The sequence below is a fragment of the Triturus cristatus genome, chromosome 11, assembly GCF_964204655.1.
Source record: "Triturus cristatus chromosome 11, aTriCri1.1, whole genome shotgun sequence".
Lineage (NCBI taxonomy): Eukaryota > Metazoa > Chordata > Amphibia > Caudata > Salamandridae > Triturus > Triturus cristatus.
In genome coordinates this window covers 57,781,859-57,798,901 of record NC_140594.1, presented here as the reverse complement: position 1 = coordinate 57,798,901, position 17,043 = coordinate 57,781,859, and the positions used below count along the sequence as shown (strand labels likewise).

Genomic DNA, 17,043 nt, shown 5'->3' with positions numbered 1-17,043 from the left:
AGATCTCCGACAGAGAGCCCTCCAGTAGGGCCCGTGAGGGACTGCAGCGCCACCCCCACGAGGAGCAGTGCTCAATGATGACGCTCTACACCTGAAAAGGTGTGTGAGGGCACAACATATACTGGAGTACTACTCCCCACTCCCACCCATTTTATCCCTTGTGGAGCAACACCAATTACCTTCCCTTAACTCGCTGCAACCGTAATAGGTTGCTGCCCCTTTACTTCCCTTTAGGAACTGGTACCATCTACTTTTTGTCACACAAACTGCCATGGCCAGATTACCTTATTCATGTTTGTTCTGCCTGCATTGCAGGGTGGTAAGTGTCACTGATTCTTAAGCACCAGGCATGCGGTTGGCACTGCAGTGCGGTCTCCATGCCCTTCACCTGTGTGATTCGTGCCTCTTTTTGCAGGAAAGTGAAGTATTTGAACATGAAGGGGAAGTTTGTGGATACGCATACGGTCTGCGGTTCAACAAAGTCGGGGAAAGAGGTGAGTGTCTGTGGAGCAGCGCTGTGAGCTGTGCGGTTCTTGTGTGAGCCCCTGTGCAGCGTGGTTTGTGGTCATTGCATAGAACATGCATGCGAGGGGGGTTACATAGGCCTGGCCCATCCAGTGCTTCCTTTCTGCTATAACGCCTTACAATATTCCACATACACCCTATGTACCATCTACCTCTGTCTTTGCTCCAACACTGCGATTGGCTCCTGTGTCTGTCACTCTCATCAGTCATTCACTTCCCGGGATCCTGCCTGACCTCACTAGTCAACGGAGACTGATGTAGCGCCTTCTTTGAATACCTTCTGAGTTTGTATACGCAGCCAGTTCACATCTATGGGTCTAGGGGGAAGAGGCGAGATTACCTTATGGCAACATTGGGGTTATGTGTTGGGGAATGCTGCATCTATGAACACACAGACAGGCTTCGAATGTCTCGTAACACAAATAGTGACTTTTACTGAGCGTTTTTAGCCTCCAAGGCGAGAGCATTTGTGCCCAAGGCTTATTGTCCACTAAGGCTCCTTAGAGCCGCGGCACTGTAAGCTGGCTCTGGTCTGTTTGCTTCCCATGTCAATACCATCCGCTAATGAAAGAGGATTAAGTGCTTTTTAAACACTCTCCCCAAGGAGGATTTCCTTGATAGCCCTGTGAACGGTCCGTTTACCCCTCCCAAGGTGGCTTCCTTTGCTGCTGCCCGACTGACAGTCACACCCCCTAAGCCTGCTGCCAGCAGCCCTGGGTGGGCTGTAATCCTGCCACGTTTGCAGGATCACCCAGGCCTGTGTAAATGCTTCTCACCTAGACGCACTCTCTGCACATGTGCCTCCTGCAATGATCTCTAAACCCTGCTGCTGTTCCTGCAGGCGGCCTCTTTCCGGGGACATGTGCCTCCTGCGCTGATCTCAAAACCCTGCTGCTGTTCCTGCAGGCGGCCTCTTTCCGGGGACATGTGCCTCCTGCACTGACCTCTAAATCCTGCTGCTGTTCCTGCAGGCGGCCTCTTTCCGGGGACATGTGCCTCCTGCACTGACCTCTAAATCCTGCTGCTGTTCCTGCAGGCGGCCTCTTTCCGGGGACATGTGCCCTCCTGCCCTGATCTCTAAACCCTGCTGCTGTTCCTGCAGGCGGCCTCTTTCCTGGGACATGTGCCTCCTGCACTGATCTCTAAACCCTGCTGCTGTTCCTGCAGACGGCCTCTTTCCGGGGACATGTGCCTCCTGCACTGATCTCTAAACCCTGCTGCTGTTCCTGCAGTCGTCCTCTTTCCTGGGACACGTGCCTCCTGCACTGACCTCTAAACCCTGCTGCATTTCCTGCAGGCGGCCTCTTTCCGGGGACATGTGCCCTCCTGCCCTGATCTCTAAACCCTGCTGCTGTTCCTGCAGGCGGCCTCTTTCCTGGGACATGTGCCTCCTGCACTGATCTCTAAACCCTGCTGCTGTTCCTGCAGGCGGCCTCTTTCCGGGGACATGTGCCTCCTGCACTGATCTCTAAACCCTGCTGCTGTTCCTGCAGTCGTCCTCTTTCCTGGGACACGTGCCTCCTGCACTGACCTCTAAACCCTGCTGCTGTTCCTGCAGGCGGCCTCTTTCCGGGGACTACGTCGGCATTCTATCCCAGACCAGGACTTCTGTTGTTTTTGAGAATAATAACACAATCTCCACATTGAAAGGCTAGTAATAGAGTTAACATCACCAGCTCTCCCGCACACTTCTCCAGGGAGCTTTGTTAAACATTTACACACTGATCTGGACTCTGCACGTGTTGCTAAAATGTGCACGCGGGGCGAATTTAAGAGGCCAAACCAGTGGACAGACCTGTCGAGGAACCTTTAACAAATAGTTTGCATACCATATTTTGAGACTTAGGAGTTTAGAAAACTGTTGTATGACCGGCTGATTTTTTAAATGACCCGAAGCAGCATAATCTGCAGTATTTTGACCTCTTGTGCCCCGCTGCCCCCTGCACTCCTGCCTTTCGAATTACCCGGCATCACTGGGATCATGATTTATAATCCGGGCATTTAAAGGATGCTACAAAGATGGCGGCTGCACAGTGGGGCCAAGTCCAGAGCCTTTCTCCATTCGACTCTACCATCTCATGTTCCCTCGCTTTTTTTAAAATCTATGGGTCAAGTTCCACCAATGGCAAAAGTTAAATTTTGTGCACTTTGATGACCTAAGAAGTGCTCCTTGACAGCGATGATGTAAAGCATGCTCTATTCTGGTGGCAGCATCATCCATACCCCCCAAAGATACCCCCAATCTCCCTGTGATGGACTGTTGGTCGTAGTATCAGTGAGGATGTAAAACCCACGCTACAAGCCTGTATCCCACCTGGAGCTCCTTAAAGGCATGCAGATCACTCTAGAACCCCGTCTCGAGATTGAGGATCACGTGACGTTATTTCTGCATCTTCACATTCTGCGCTGGCCTTTAGTGACGGAGCGGGTATCGTTTACGTCTCATTGAACTCCACAGATTGATCTTGTGCCTGTAACATTGGAGGGATTGCATCCTCTGACACTCCCTCAGCAGCGGTGCCATCTCTACGAAGGGCTGTGGCTCCTGCATCTGCGTGGCTGTGCAGTGGCTTTGGAACAGCCTGGCCTCTAGATGCTCACATCAGATGAAGCTCTCCACCTTGCCTCATCTCCCAGATTTTTGGGAGGGGTGGCTTCCTGTTAGACTGCTTGCAAGAAATCAAAATGCCGTCCATTTGTGCGGTGCTCGGCTTAAAAATGGCGTTTTGCTGGTGAGAAATCCTTGTACTTTGCTACCCTGGCCTTGCTCTGTTCAAGGTGTGTTAAAAGTAGTGCTCATTAAATGTGCCCGATTGATACCCCTTGGTATTACATTCTGTATCGCTAGTAATGTACATCCTGGCAAAATTGACCCATGCTCCCTTTATACTCCCCTCCAACCATTAGTCTTTAGATCCACGCTCACCATGGCGCCGCCACCCGTGAGCGTGGGTAGTCCCATGCCAGGACTCCTCGGCCCAGGAGCAAAGACTGCCGACAGCGATGTAAACGAGGGCTGGTTGTGGTACAGGGAACACCGTGGATCCAGACTGCAGCCTTGACTCTCTCCAAAGATCCCACCATGGTAGGGTCTTTCTTACATCACACACAAGTGCTTCCTGGACAAATCCTTCTTGTGTGTAGGCCTGATGCCAGACCCTTGTACTGCAGAAGAGAGGTGGTAAATCCAGAGGGTTCTTTGTTCCCTGGTGCAGGTTTTACTGTGAAAACATTGTCCTTTCTGGAGTGTGTTGATGAAACCAGTCAATGCACCAAGGCTGCAGAAATTCTTTTGGTATCTTGTTTCCACATATATCGGCCACAGGACCTGCTAATTTTTGTCTTCTCATTGGCACCATTTTTATTTATTCACAGACTAGAATTACTGCAGATAACATAGTGATCGCCACCGGCGGACGCCCACTGTATCCTGCAAACGTGAGTACCTTTTAAACAATTTGATGTAAAAATTAAGATTTCCACCAATAACAAGAAAAAGATGAATACATGTTTAAAACTGGGCTATGGATTTAAATCAACCGTGAAGCTAGACCTTTTACTCAGATTTCAAGGTGTTTTCGAGATATTTGCATTCGAAAAAGGTCTGCGGCAGCTTTAAATGGTTACATTTTAGAGATTCTTTGCCACCCACTCACAGCATGAGTTCTATCAGTTCTACATTTATGTTTTTATGAAACGTGAGGAGCTGATAAAGAGCTTTACTTTTTTTTTCTGCCATCTTGAGATTCATAAATGTGTCCATGTTTGGGAGTTTTGCACGGAGGATTAAAGTTCCATGGAGTAGAGGGATACGATAAGTTGTCGGCAATAAAGGAGGGGTAGGCAAGTGCCCCTTCAGAAAAATTGTAAAACACGTATAGAATTCAGCAATCTCACAAATGCCCAAAAAAAATCAACAGCAAGCAGAGGGCATCCAGTTCACAAAAACACAGTATTGTCTCGCACTTGTGAGTTTGAATGAGTTAAAAATGTTCAGAAATGCAAAACAAAAGTGAATGTACATATGACATTACTCTAGGCAAGATTTATGAAAAGAGGGAGTGGATGAAGGAAGGCATGGGATACAATAAAAAAGCACTTAGAAATTTAGAACAATCTTGCAAGTAAAGGAAAACATGTGAGCTTGGAAACAATGTTTTTAAAAAATTGCAATTTTCCAAAAACAAATTTCTTTTAAAGGGGGAATTAAGGACCTGATCTAGAGTGCAGTTTGAGTTCAGTCGGGGCAATAAAATAAAATACTCCGTTGGTGTGATGGACTACCTGGCCTTTGCATGTAGAGTTATCCGCCGGAACAGTGGACATCACTAGTCATTGGCAGGAAGCGCTGTCATGGCGTCATTTTGACGGATGGTAGAGTTATTCTGACTAACATTAGTCAATTCTCTTTGGTTTACCGTTGTGTGGGCGTCATTTAAAAATGCTTACTGTCCTTCTCTGCCAGTAAAAACTGTCCATTCGACCACCCACTCTAAATAGGGAGGGCAGTTGAATCACCCAATTTCCGACAGTGTGTACTCTGTCAAGCTGTTTGAGCACTATCTCAGAGTAGACGCCTTTTCGAGATACTGAAGTTCCGCCTACCTGTAAGTCATGCCTCAAGTCATCGGGCCTGTGGTTGGCTGCAGGGCTCGGAAGGATGTACAGGCAGTTAGGCATAGGGTGTGGCCACAGGACCAACTGTGTATCCACACATTGGAATGCCCGGCCAGATTCTCCATGCAACTTTGCTGGAACGGCTTGGTGGTTGTGTGGATGGCCTGGCCTGCACCCGTGACTGGACGCAAGGACAACTGGGTACATAACCTGGCCATGAGAATATTCATGTCATTAGCTCAGCCGTATAATCTCTCACTCTTGGCCTTTTTATTGTAGATATCCTGAAAGAATAAACAGCACTGTATCCTCAACTTAAAATGTGCAGGTGGATCTGTGTCCTTCCCGAGGCAGGGGAAGATGCATCTTGTCACCCTTGCTCCTCCCTCTGAAGTCTACCCTGATCTGGACCATCTCTTTCCTCTTGCTAAAACTCTCTCCGTCAGGTGTATAATAATGAGATAGTAATGAGCGCAGTATAAGGAAGGCACACAAAAGGAAGACCTTCTTCTAATGAACCAGGTATTACTTTCTGTTGAGGAATTATAGTATTCATGCAATCAAAGCATTACTTTCCTTTTAAACGTTTCAAAATGTTTGTGAAGTCCCACCACTGTTGCTAGGTTTTTCTTAGATTTTTCTTTTTTTATGGCGGGACCTCCTTTTGAATCCACGGATCTTGTGTGTTTCTTACGGTCCTACGTTCATTCTGTAAACACATTGTAAACATTAGTTTTACCCCAGGCACCTTCTATGCAGTCGTTCTTGAAGGCACAATAAATGTGTTGATATATTTTGAGAGGTACCTTTACCCAAGAGTTACGTTTGTGGCTTTGAACAGAACACTGCAGATACAAAACAGGAAGTCCCGCCTCCACATCCGTATCTTCTTAGGTGAACTCGATAATACGTTATCTTTATAAGCCTTTTTTTTCATCCAGCAGGGGCAAGTGGAAAATGACTCTTAATGCGGCTACGTTCCTTCATTAGAGTCCTCTGTTCTCCACTGCTTATTCTTTTTGGACTAATACAATTGGTCCATCCTTACAATCCTAGGGTGTTACTCAGATATAAGGCTTCAGATATATTTATTGTAGTGGTGGGTTGTGATGGCCTGAAAAAAAGTGTTGTATTTTGTCCTTGGAGCAACTTTGCTAACGTCATTGTACCATGGAGGAATTAAAAGGCTACTATTTTCGAGTAATGCAAGATTGGTCTAGCAGACATGTGCATTCTCTCCATCTCTCTCGTCTTTTCACTTTATTTTTCCATTAGTCCCTCTGGAGTAGCCAGACCGGCATCATGATCGCCTCTCTGTGCAGCACGATCTGGTATAGCACTAGCACCATCATGGTACAAGCCCAGAATATGTCCCAACGTGCACCTTCACAAGAACACGCTGATCGGCATCCCCCTCCCCTCACCATCCTCACTGACAATGTCTGTTGGAATTCCCTGCACAATTCTCCAATATTGATCATGAGTAAATGGCTTTCCATTGAGTCCAGGGGCATCCTCTAGCTAGCCTGCAAAGCCCATAAACACTTCATACAGGAGCAACCAACAACCTGGCGCATAAACCAGTCCTCTGCGGCTGTTGCTAATACGTTTAGAGCTCTGACACCCTCCTTGAATGCATCGCTTCCTTTAGAAAGAAGAGAACGCTCAAGCAGTCATTGACTGGAAGTGCACCTAGATTTTGTTACTTGATCCTCTAGCTCGGGGTTGTCCAAAGTCGGTACTCGAGGGCCGGATCCAGGCCATATTTTAAGATAACTACATGGATCTAAATGGGGATATGCTAAAAATCTGGCATGGGTCAGGCCCTCCAGGACCGACTTTGGAGAACCCTGTGGATGGACCCTCCCTACTAGTCTTTAAAAAAAGAGCTTAAATCCATTCATCGTCCGTTCACCCGGACACCAACGCCCTGTGAATGCCTATTAATGACAGCCATCAATTGTGCTGTTGTGTGTAATTTCTATAAATGTACATTTATGTGTGTTTCCCAAACACGTAGAAAATCCCCCCAAAAACTGAAAATTCAGCTTTCAGCCCCCAACTTGCACGTTGTAGCCGACTTGTAAGCTCGACAGAGGTCATTTGAGGTGCTGGATTCGCCGGACATTGTAGCTCGCGAGTTTTAGCCACTAAAAAAAAAAACTAAAGCAAAACAGTTAACTCTAGATCAATATGGCAGACGACTGTAAATTATGTCCTGTGTTGTGTGCATTTTAAGACCGAACTGGTGAATTTCAGTGGTTTTGCACGATTAAGCCTGAAACATAACTCATTTTTTAACTGTGGTGTGTGCGTGTGTGTGTGTGTGTATCTATCTATCTATCTATCTATATATAGTAACTTTTGTATTACTCAGTGATCATGTAACAGTTTGTGCTTTATTTAACACAGTGCCGTGTAAAGCTCTCTGCTACCTCTTTAGGTCTGGTTTGGGCTACATAAACTCAAATAAATAAATCCCACTACATTTGCTCTGCTCCTTGCGGAGTACAGCTCATTTGGCTCTCTTGTTTCACTTCTGTGCCTGACCACCCACCCTCCATTCAGCACTGCAGCCAAATCTTTTATGTTTATTCATGATAGAGAGAGGTTTTCTTACAGCTCTACAGAGTTTCCTCTCCAGGGTGTTTAGGATTTTCGTATTAAACAACCCATCAATCTTCTTATCTTCTTTCCTAATCAGTTTGAACCAATTGGAACAGTCTACATCTTCCTAATGCCAAAAGGACTAAAGTATTATTTGTAGCGGATGAAAATCATTACAGTATTTTTGTTTCACATTCTTATTCCTGGCTCCAACCCCTGGGTATGTGAGTGCTAAGAGATGGAGACAAATGCACAGAAGTAGAGGGAGGGAGGGGAGAAGACAGTGGCAGGAAGACAAGGATGCTGGCTCACTCTGTACCCTCAAGTTGAATGTTGTTCAGTAACAGCCTGCTGTGCAGAGTGACTGATTTTATTGTTACAGCGCATGCTGCAGTGGAGACCCACCTTGATGCTTGTATAAATTAAAAAAGCGATCTGTGGGGAAGTAGTGAGATCAGTACGGTGCCTGTGAATCATTGAGTCCTCAAGTGAGGAGGGTAGCTGAGCGCTGAGGACTATAAAAGTAGTCGAAAAGCTGATCATTACAAGAGGTATATGGTGACAGCACAAAGTAAATAGACTTCTACTGACGCACTACATATGCTGCTCTGGCAGATTCTCAGTGGTCAGTTTTATTCATTGATCTTGGATCATTCCAATTCTTCAAACATTTTGAGATGTGGCCGAGATCCTTCGCATCTACCACGGAGTCGCTGAGTTGCAGACCCTGCTGTAAAAAGTGTTTCAAAAAAGAGATCTGCTGGTCATTGATTCTGACCAATGATGGTGGTCCTGGGCGGCAACACAACCCACCCTGCTCCATTTAGCTGCTACATTATGATACTGTGGATAACTCTATGAATCTTCGATACCGTATGTCTTGTTCGGTTCTCAATTCATATTTTTGTTGCTAGGTCGCAGGTGCAAAGGAATATGGGATTACAAGCGATGACATTTTCTGGATGAAGGAGCCACCAGGAAAAACGTAAGTCCATTTGTAAAGCGTTGATCTTGGAAGACTCCTCAATGTATGTCGCTCTGACGAGCACCCTCCTGTAGCCAGGAGTGTCAGCTGCGAAGCAAATCCAGTAACCAAATTACTGATGTCATGGCACCCACCTTCAGGGTTGAGATGAGCTTTGGAATTTGAATGTGTCTATTTTCTGGTGCTTGTACGCTAAATTTCTGTTCTGAGAGTTATGGCCCATGATTTCAGTGAACACGAGAAGCGCTTGTCAAAACTATTTCTGTTTTTAAAACCTTTTTATGTAAAGTATACTTTGAAACCAGCATCACAAATGACTAGATAGAAAGGAAACCATTCGAAAGCCATGCCTGAGATAGTCCAGGTGACTGGAATCAGATGTATGATGAATCATGGAGTGTGCCGCATGCTACACATCGATTAATCAGTCACTACTTGTAGAGCGGGGCTTATCACCCGTGAGGATAACCAGGCACTGGGTTGCTGGGCTTAGTCGAATAGCCAGATCTTGAGTCTCTTCCTGAAGTTCGTCAGCGAGAGTGATGTGTGGAGAGGGAAGACATTTCAGGGCTTGGCGGAGAGTTGGGAGAAGGAGCGGCCTCCGCTCTGACTACGGTGGAAACGTGGATGCGATCAATAATATCACATTAGAGGAAAACTGATTGTGGTGTAAAAAGATGGGGAAGTTCCAGATCTCTTTGGGGGTAATTTCCATGAAGTGAAGTCACCCATATCAAGATTGTAGATACTTCGTGGCTGAGGCAGAAGAGAGAATGAGTCAGATGTTTGAGTGACAGACACCTCTCCCCTTTTTATCAACGGTAGTATGACCTCAGGTTAAAAGCACTTCTTGTAAGACCCAGAGAGGAGAGCGTCATTAAAAAGGGTGGACACTTCAACTCTTGATGCATTTATTTGCTGTTTTGGTTTTGTAATGCTCTCACGCAGCTAGAGGCAAGTGCTTCCAAGTGCACGTGCAGAGGAAGAGGGGAGGGCGCGTTGTCGCACATGAACTGTGGTGCAGTGGGAGGATGGCTCAGTTGGGGACTTGAGCAGTTACGTAAACCTTGACCGGTCTTGAGTCGTTTTCAGGATCTGGAATGGTCTTCTTGCAGAGCTGCAGGTAACTGGTCCCCGTTATCTACTTGTCCTGATGAGAGCTCATTATTCCCAAAGGAGTTTGAAACGGCTTCGACACAACTGAACATATTTGGCGTGCGTAACCTGCCTTCAAAAGGGACTCTAGCTGTGCGAGACCAAAAAACACATATTGGAAAGGTTTTATTTCTGTCCAGGGTCACTGTTTTTTTTTCATCTTTATGTGCTTTCTCACTGACACTCGGCACCTGCATTTTGTCATTTGTCACTTAAAAATTGTGCATAAACCTTGTACGAGATTTTAGAATAGTTTTTGATTTGTACTTGCTGTTTGTGCAGATTAAAAATCTTTATTATACCAGATTCCAATTATGTTTTCTCGTACATTGATTGCATGCATCAAATTATTTTCTTCAAAACGACAAGATTAATGTAATGAGTTCCAGGTGAACCACTGTTTTGTTTATTGATTATACTCCTAGGTTCTCGCTGGTGTAAAGGCAGCTCTTGTGAAATTTAATATTAGAAGCTTATAAAATGAGGAACATTAGTTTGGGTAGGAGCTAATCCTATGCCAAGGAAATGTCATTGGTGTTGAATATGTATGTTGAATGGTCTTGATATTACATAGTGAAACATAAGAAGTTAGTCTGTAGGGAAGGAAATAATACAAGATTGTGTACATTGATGGGGGCTTCTTGTTGCAAGGACAGAGGACCTGCTCTGCTCGGTGTCGTTGGCCGAGAAGGTGTCCTTTAAACAGGCGCGTCTTCTGTAGTTCAGAGAGGGGCTGGGGTGGTGGATTGTCCTTCAGATGCTTGTTGCATCGAGGCAGAAGGCGCCTGTTTTCTCTTTTTAAAAGTTCATGGTTTCTTGTGCACCAATTTCTTGGTTCCTCGCATTCACTTGGCCGCCTTGAATTTTGTGTTTTTGCCCGCACATGAAGGTGCAGCGGCTCTGGCTGCTTTGTAGGTTATGCAGATAGTTTTGAAGAAGGTGCAAGCTTTGAGGGTAACCAGTGCATGTCCTTTTGGGTTGGGAACGTTTTTTTCAATATTTTGTGTTGTCCATAAATTGGACAATGTCTTGAGGGGCCAGTGTGAAGCGGGGATGCTCTTGAGGATGGCTTTGCCCCCCATGTTGGCGGACGAGGATGAGGGCTTTGATGGTTGTTCTGAAGTTGTCCATAGGAAGGTGTTGATGGCTACCATGCTGCCTGGGTTGCTCTGGTACTGGAGGTGTGGTCATGTTTCAAGGATGAACATGAATGGTTTGGTGTTGATGGCGAGCTGAAGCGCACATCCATGGAGGTTCATGTCTAGATGTAAGATTGCCTGTTGCTATTTGCAGTGATTGGGAATTCAGTTATGATCAGCTTCGGCAGGACTGTCCATCCAATTTCAGCAAGGGGATGAGGCATGTCCATAGCTAGTCCATGGGCAGCGGGGATTGGCATCATCAGAGAATTGACGCATCTTGGTGCCTATATAAGCATGCTTGAAGATCACTGGGGAGGGGGTGGATTCCTGGGGACTGTAGGGGTAGCTGGTGTCTGTTGAGATTTTGATGGTGGAGCTGGTGGGCTGCTATTGCTTTTTTTATTCGCCCCACTCAAAAATCATAATTCAACAGTTCGGTGCTGGAGGGTGACTTACGCATTGCTCGATTGCGTGATCATACACACTGTACTAAGAATGAACACTACTAAATAAAAAGTATTTATTACTACAGGAACAAATCGATTACTCAGTACATCTCAAACAACTACACAGAGTATTATGAAAACAGCAAGAAGGCATGCTATATATAATGAGAATAAAAATAAAATGTATAGCATTGTTTAAAATGTTATTTAAAATGTCCTCTAGAACCTAACACCCTAAAGCAGAGGTCTTCAAACTGTGGGGCCTGCACCCTCCTGGGGGGCTGTGGCTGCATTCCTGGGGGGGCGGGTGTGCAAATAGCTGACAAGCACTTGTAAATGAGGATGGCCTGGAAGCAACCGAGCACGTTTCCAGGCTGTTTTCATTTACGTGCAGTCCTTGAATTGGTTAAAAAAAAACATGCGGAGGGACCTCCTAATTTGAAAGAGTGCATTTCCATCTGATTAGCTTAACTTGTATTAATTTTTCGTTTAAGGTTTCTGTCATATTTTATGTGAAGGTAAATTTCAATTGAGTAATGTGACCACTGCAGATGTGGGGAATAATGGATTGTGTATGCATAGTGCTACAAGGTCCCTGCCTTGGAGCATAAAGCACTGTGAATACACAAGTCATTATTTTAAAATTGTATTATACACTGTATAAGGTAGACTGCTGCAAAATGATTTGGTGTTTTAAGATAAAACAATTGCTTTCAACACATATGATTTAGTAATAGGTAATCTATACCTAGTGCAAACATTTGTCTATTAAAAGTACACTTTCTAGAACCCAGCTTTTAACACCCTGACATTTGGGGGGGGGGGGGGGGGGGGGGTTACTAAGATTTTGCGCTATGTTTGTGTCACAAAAGTGATACAAATCTTCACAAAATCTGTTTTTCTCAATTTACTTTCCAGCGCTAAACTTGTTTAGCGCTGGAAATAACAGAAAAGTAATGCATAGCAGCGCATGGCGCTGCTCTGCATTACTCTGCGCCGTGGGGGCGTTCCAAGGGTGGTGCATGGGCGTTCTCATGCAACCACCCAAGGTTTCTCACGATAAATTTACTAAATAAAGTAGATTGGGTTTAGTGTGAAAAAACTGCGCCCTTTTCAAGTAGGCGCAAGGAAGGAGAATTGCTTTAATTTCTCCTTCCTTTTCCGACTTTGCATGTGTGCTGCACTTTACAGCGCACATACAAAGTGGAAAAAATGGTTAAAGTGAGTCTGTACATAGTATTTTGTACAGGAAGGTTTCCTGCCAGTACGAAACCTATGCTAGACTCACAGAGACATCTTTGCGCCATGGCGCAAAGGTGTCTCCGTGGTGCACGGCAGCTCGTTTCAGCACCGGCGCTAGGGAGAGTGGAGGAGAGTGCCTTATTTTAGTAAATAGGGCGTTCTCCTCCTCGCTCCTTTTCACGCAGCGCAGCATTTGCAGGTGCTGCAGAGCGCTGCGTGAAAAAATTGTAAATCTGCCCCAAAGTATCAAAAAGAAAATCTCATTGTCCACATGAAGCCTCAGGTGATTCCATCACTTAAATCCTAAACTGGCTTCCAAGCTGTCTTTACGTGTGGCGATTAACCAATTGCGCGCATTTGCATTCTTTCAGGTAGCGGCACCCTGGTGAGTGACCGTTTCCTCCTTAGCTTTGTGTCCCTCCATGAGCTTCACAGCAAAGGAAAACTCCCCCCCCCCCCCCCCCTTCACTTTTACCCAGAGGCACTTCGAGGCCCACAATAATTGTTCAGGGGTGGTTGCGTTTTTAACAAAGTATGGGAACTGCTTTTGTAAAATTAAAAAAGCATGGGGCATGCGGCTCCCCATGGATCATGTGTGCTTCGACCTCTGTTAGCATGCAGATGTCCTTCAAGGTGAGTGCAGGGGATGACAGGAAGGAGGCCAGCAGGGTCTCGTTCCAGGAGCTAGAGGAAACTTGTGAGGTCCTTGGACTGCATCACAGAGACAGTCCAGAGGAAATTAGGCTATATGGGGGGTGTGGAGGTCATTTTGCTACCTCGGAAACATGCCTTGAGGAAGTTGGGGAGTTTTTGCCGCTGTTTTATTTGTAGTTTTTTTTAGGTGCAGCAGGTGCCGTTGCACTAGGATCGAGACTCGCAACACTCCAAATATGGGGCTAGTGTTTTTGGTCCATTTCTGTTTTGGTTTAATGTAGTTGCACTTTCATAAGTCTCACATAATGCATAGATTATGTGCTAGAGACAAATACCCCTGAAATGATCTCCTAGGCGCCCTCCTGGAGCTCACCCCTGCCCCAACCACGTTTTCTTGCACATTTCGCTGGGGGGGGCTCATGCTCTAAAGTCTACTTCTATGCGCTATACTGTGAGAGCATGGCAGACAAAGCAGCTTGCAGTCTAGAGTTTCCTAGGGAGACGAGGCAGAATCATCGTTGCTTGTCCCTTGTTCATCCATGTTATTCCTCATGCTGCGGTGCGGATGGGAGAGATCGCAGTCCACCTCTGCATCCCCTGGTATTTGAGCACTGATCAGAGAAGAAAGAGTGACTTGAATTGTCCAAGTCTCCTGGGAGTCGCGTGTTGCTCTCCTCCAGGTACAGTTTATACCCTGCTGGCTTTATCGTGATTTAATCAGACGCATTGTACAGGGGGATACATTTTTGTGGTGAGATTATTAAATAGGTTTGTGATTGCGGAGGCATTTGTTCTCGCTGCATTACTCCTCCAGACCAAAGGTGATAGCTCTTCGTGGTCATGTCTTCTCAGAGAACAGCTTCTCAAGCATTCTTTGTTCTTACAGGCCTCTACGTTTGACACTACACCCCTCCCTTCTGAAGACCGTCCTACATGCAGCCGCGCGGTGTATATCAGTAAGCAGAAGTTCTCATCTCCCTGGAAGAACTTTCCTTCAAGCCCGGGGCTCTTTTAAGCCACTGTGCACAGCGCCTAGAATCCTACATTCTGGCTTTTGTGAAGAACCCACGCAATTGGGCGTTCAGAGTATCCATGGCTGCCTTTGTAAGTTCTCTGCATAGCAAAGTGTACTTTATAGGTCTCGCCTGACCCAGCGCATGCGCTGGTCTGGCGAGACTTATTGAGAGGGCTCCAAAAAGTGCTACCAGGCCAGCCTAGAGCTGCAGTGCATGTGCGCGGGCGCGCGCGCGCCATGCTTTGCTGCGATTACTTTCACGGCCGCTTTGATGTTTGATCGCGATCACTTTCGCGGCCGCAGGGCCGCTTGGCATAGCCAATAGGTCTCACTTTTGGGACCTTATAAGTATTTAGTTATGCAACCGTTGCATGGCTAAACACTTATAAGGTCCCAAAGGCGAGATCTATTGGCTATGCCAATACTTGTTCAATAATGCCCTTTGTCTGAATGATGTAGTCTTGACCTATGCATAAAGGAACATATGTATTCCCATTTTGTTAGATGCAAAGCACCCTCCTGCTTTTGATTCAATGTGTTACCCTCTACCATTTTCTCTTGTTATGTAGGGCTGTTTGAGGTTTTCCCTCACAAAGTTTATGAGTATTCATAAACCTAAGAAATCTCTGAGGTATTATACCGAGATTTCTCGGGTTGCGCAGCGCTGGAAACTTTCAACTTTACCTTTGGACCGCGTCAGTCAATCTTTGTACAGCCGTTGATAATGTGTGTTCCATGGCAATGAAAGTTAATGTGCCCCTGTAATGAACCTACATGTGCAGATGTATGACTACAGTGCAAAGAGCGCATTCCGTATACCTGCAGCGCAGCTCCATTGACACAACAGCTCACTCTCTAGTGTCTCACAAGCGTCTTCTTGCAGACACAACTCTGCTAATAGTGAAAAGGCCTCTCTAATGCGATGGTATCTTGATGCGTACATTTGACCTTTATGACCTAGTTCCGATTCAGCATCAGCACCTATTTCTCAGGCCTTATTTTCACAGTTGCCCCTAATATCACAGTTAGTGCTGGTGAAATTGTAATGACGCTGTATTAATCTGAGTAACTTCGGTGATTCTGCATTACTCTTTGAGACAGAATTCCCGATATTGCCATGATGACTCCTACTCGCGTCATTAAGTGTAATTGTGCGTGGGAGCAAACCTACCACGAGAGCACGTTCAGCGACCGCTCGCGCGCGTTATTTGTATTCCGTAACGCAAAGTGTATCCTCGCGTCCATTTTAACCGCGAGGGCGCATTTTACGCTAAGAAAATAATGCTGGATGGAGGAGGTGAGTTGGGGAAAACCCTACCCCAAAAGTATATTTAGCGCAGTTTCTTAGCGCAAAGTGCATTCTTCCACCCAATCTGAACACAAGGTTTTGCGTTAACAAAATATTGTTAAATGACAGGAGTAAATTGGGGGAAAACCCTACCATAAGAGCACATTTAGCGAGCATGAGCGAATGCTTGCGCACCCTATTTGTGTTCTACTGCGTTCGGCGCTATTTCTTAGCACAAAATGCATTCTCGCATCCATTTTGGACGTGATGGGGCATTTTTGCTTTAAGAAAAAAGCCGAAACAGAAGTACTCTCCCGGCGTAATTACGCGCGAGGAGCAGAATTACGTCGTAATTTCGCGTTTTACGCTTCTCCGAATCGCGCAAATTAGGCCCGCCCCTTATCACAATCCATGTAAACCCGCTGTCTTGTCTTTCACCAATATTGTGTCTGTGCACCTGTTGCAGCGCCTCGAGTGGCCACCAGAGACCAGCAGACACCACGCGTTGCCTCCTGCCAGTGCCTGTGCGTGTTCTCCCATGCCTTGTTGACACTGCGAGCCGTGAACACACACAATAGACCTCGGTTGTGCAGCGCAGGGGCTGCTGGGGTTTGTGATACTGTTTACTCTTGCGGGCACCAGTACTTGACATGCTGTCAGAGGGTAAATACTCGCACAAAACTGTCTCTTGTTCCCGCTGAATGAGCTTCTCCAGGTGACGCGGCGGCTCCGGCCCCGGCCGCATTGTAGAGATGTCAGCGCCTAGATGTCCAACCCGGAGCCGAGCCCGCTATTATTTACTTTTGTTAAAGAGTAAAGCGTTTAAGCGACGACATTTGTGGAAATGGCCTGTGCGGGGGGTGTGAAGTAGAGCCGTAGCCGTGCAGTGAGTAATGAGGTGCCTGGGCTGCGGGAGCAGATGTACCCCTAGAAGAAACCCTCTCTAGCCAAACAAGTGCCCCAGTGGAGCTCAGAGTAGAACAGTACAAATAGCTCCCAGAAACAAGTGAGGTTGTAACTAGCGCTCTCGGACAAGACAATCAAATAGCATTGCCTTACTCATTTTATCAACACCCAGAGGATGAAAGGCTGAGTCGCAGGTAACACTAGAGCCCCTTAGGTGATGCGATGTCTTCAGAGGGCAGTTGTCCTGTTCAACAGCGGCTAGCGTGACACCCTGAGATGGCGTGAGTTAAGCCCCCGCATCCACGCTTCTCTGACCTCTATGGGTCGTTGAGGGCGACGTTTCCCCCTGAGCAGGAGACGGGAGCAGGCAGCACCCTGTTGTGTCCGGTACCGGACGGATAGGGACAGCGGTATGCAGGTGGCAGCAGACACCCCGGGATCCGGAGCGTTAGAAATAACAC

At 46.4% G+C, this 17,043-nt stretch overlaps 1 protein-coding gene across 1 annotated transcript in view; it reads left to right on the top strand.

Annotated features, from left to right (window-relative positions):
* The window catches only part of TXNRD2 (thioredoxin reductase 2), a 683,633-nt gene that overhangs the window by 183,405 nt on the left and 483,185 nt on the right, over nucleotides 1-17,043 (top strand). The window contains exons 6-8 of the mRNA XM_085634274.1: nucleotides 416-494; nucleotides 3,901-3,963; nucleotides 8,664-8,734. Of these exons, the coding sequence (XP_085490400.1) occupies nucleotides 416-494; nucleotides 3,901-3,963; nucleotides 8,664-8,734 (213 nt within the window). The remainder of the gene's footprint in view (nucleotides 1-415; nucleotides 495-3,900; nucleotides 3,964-8,663; nucleotides 8,735-17,043) is intronic.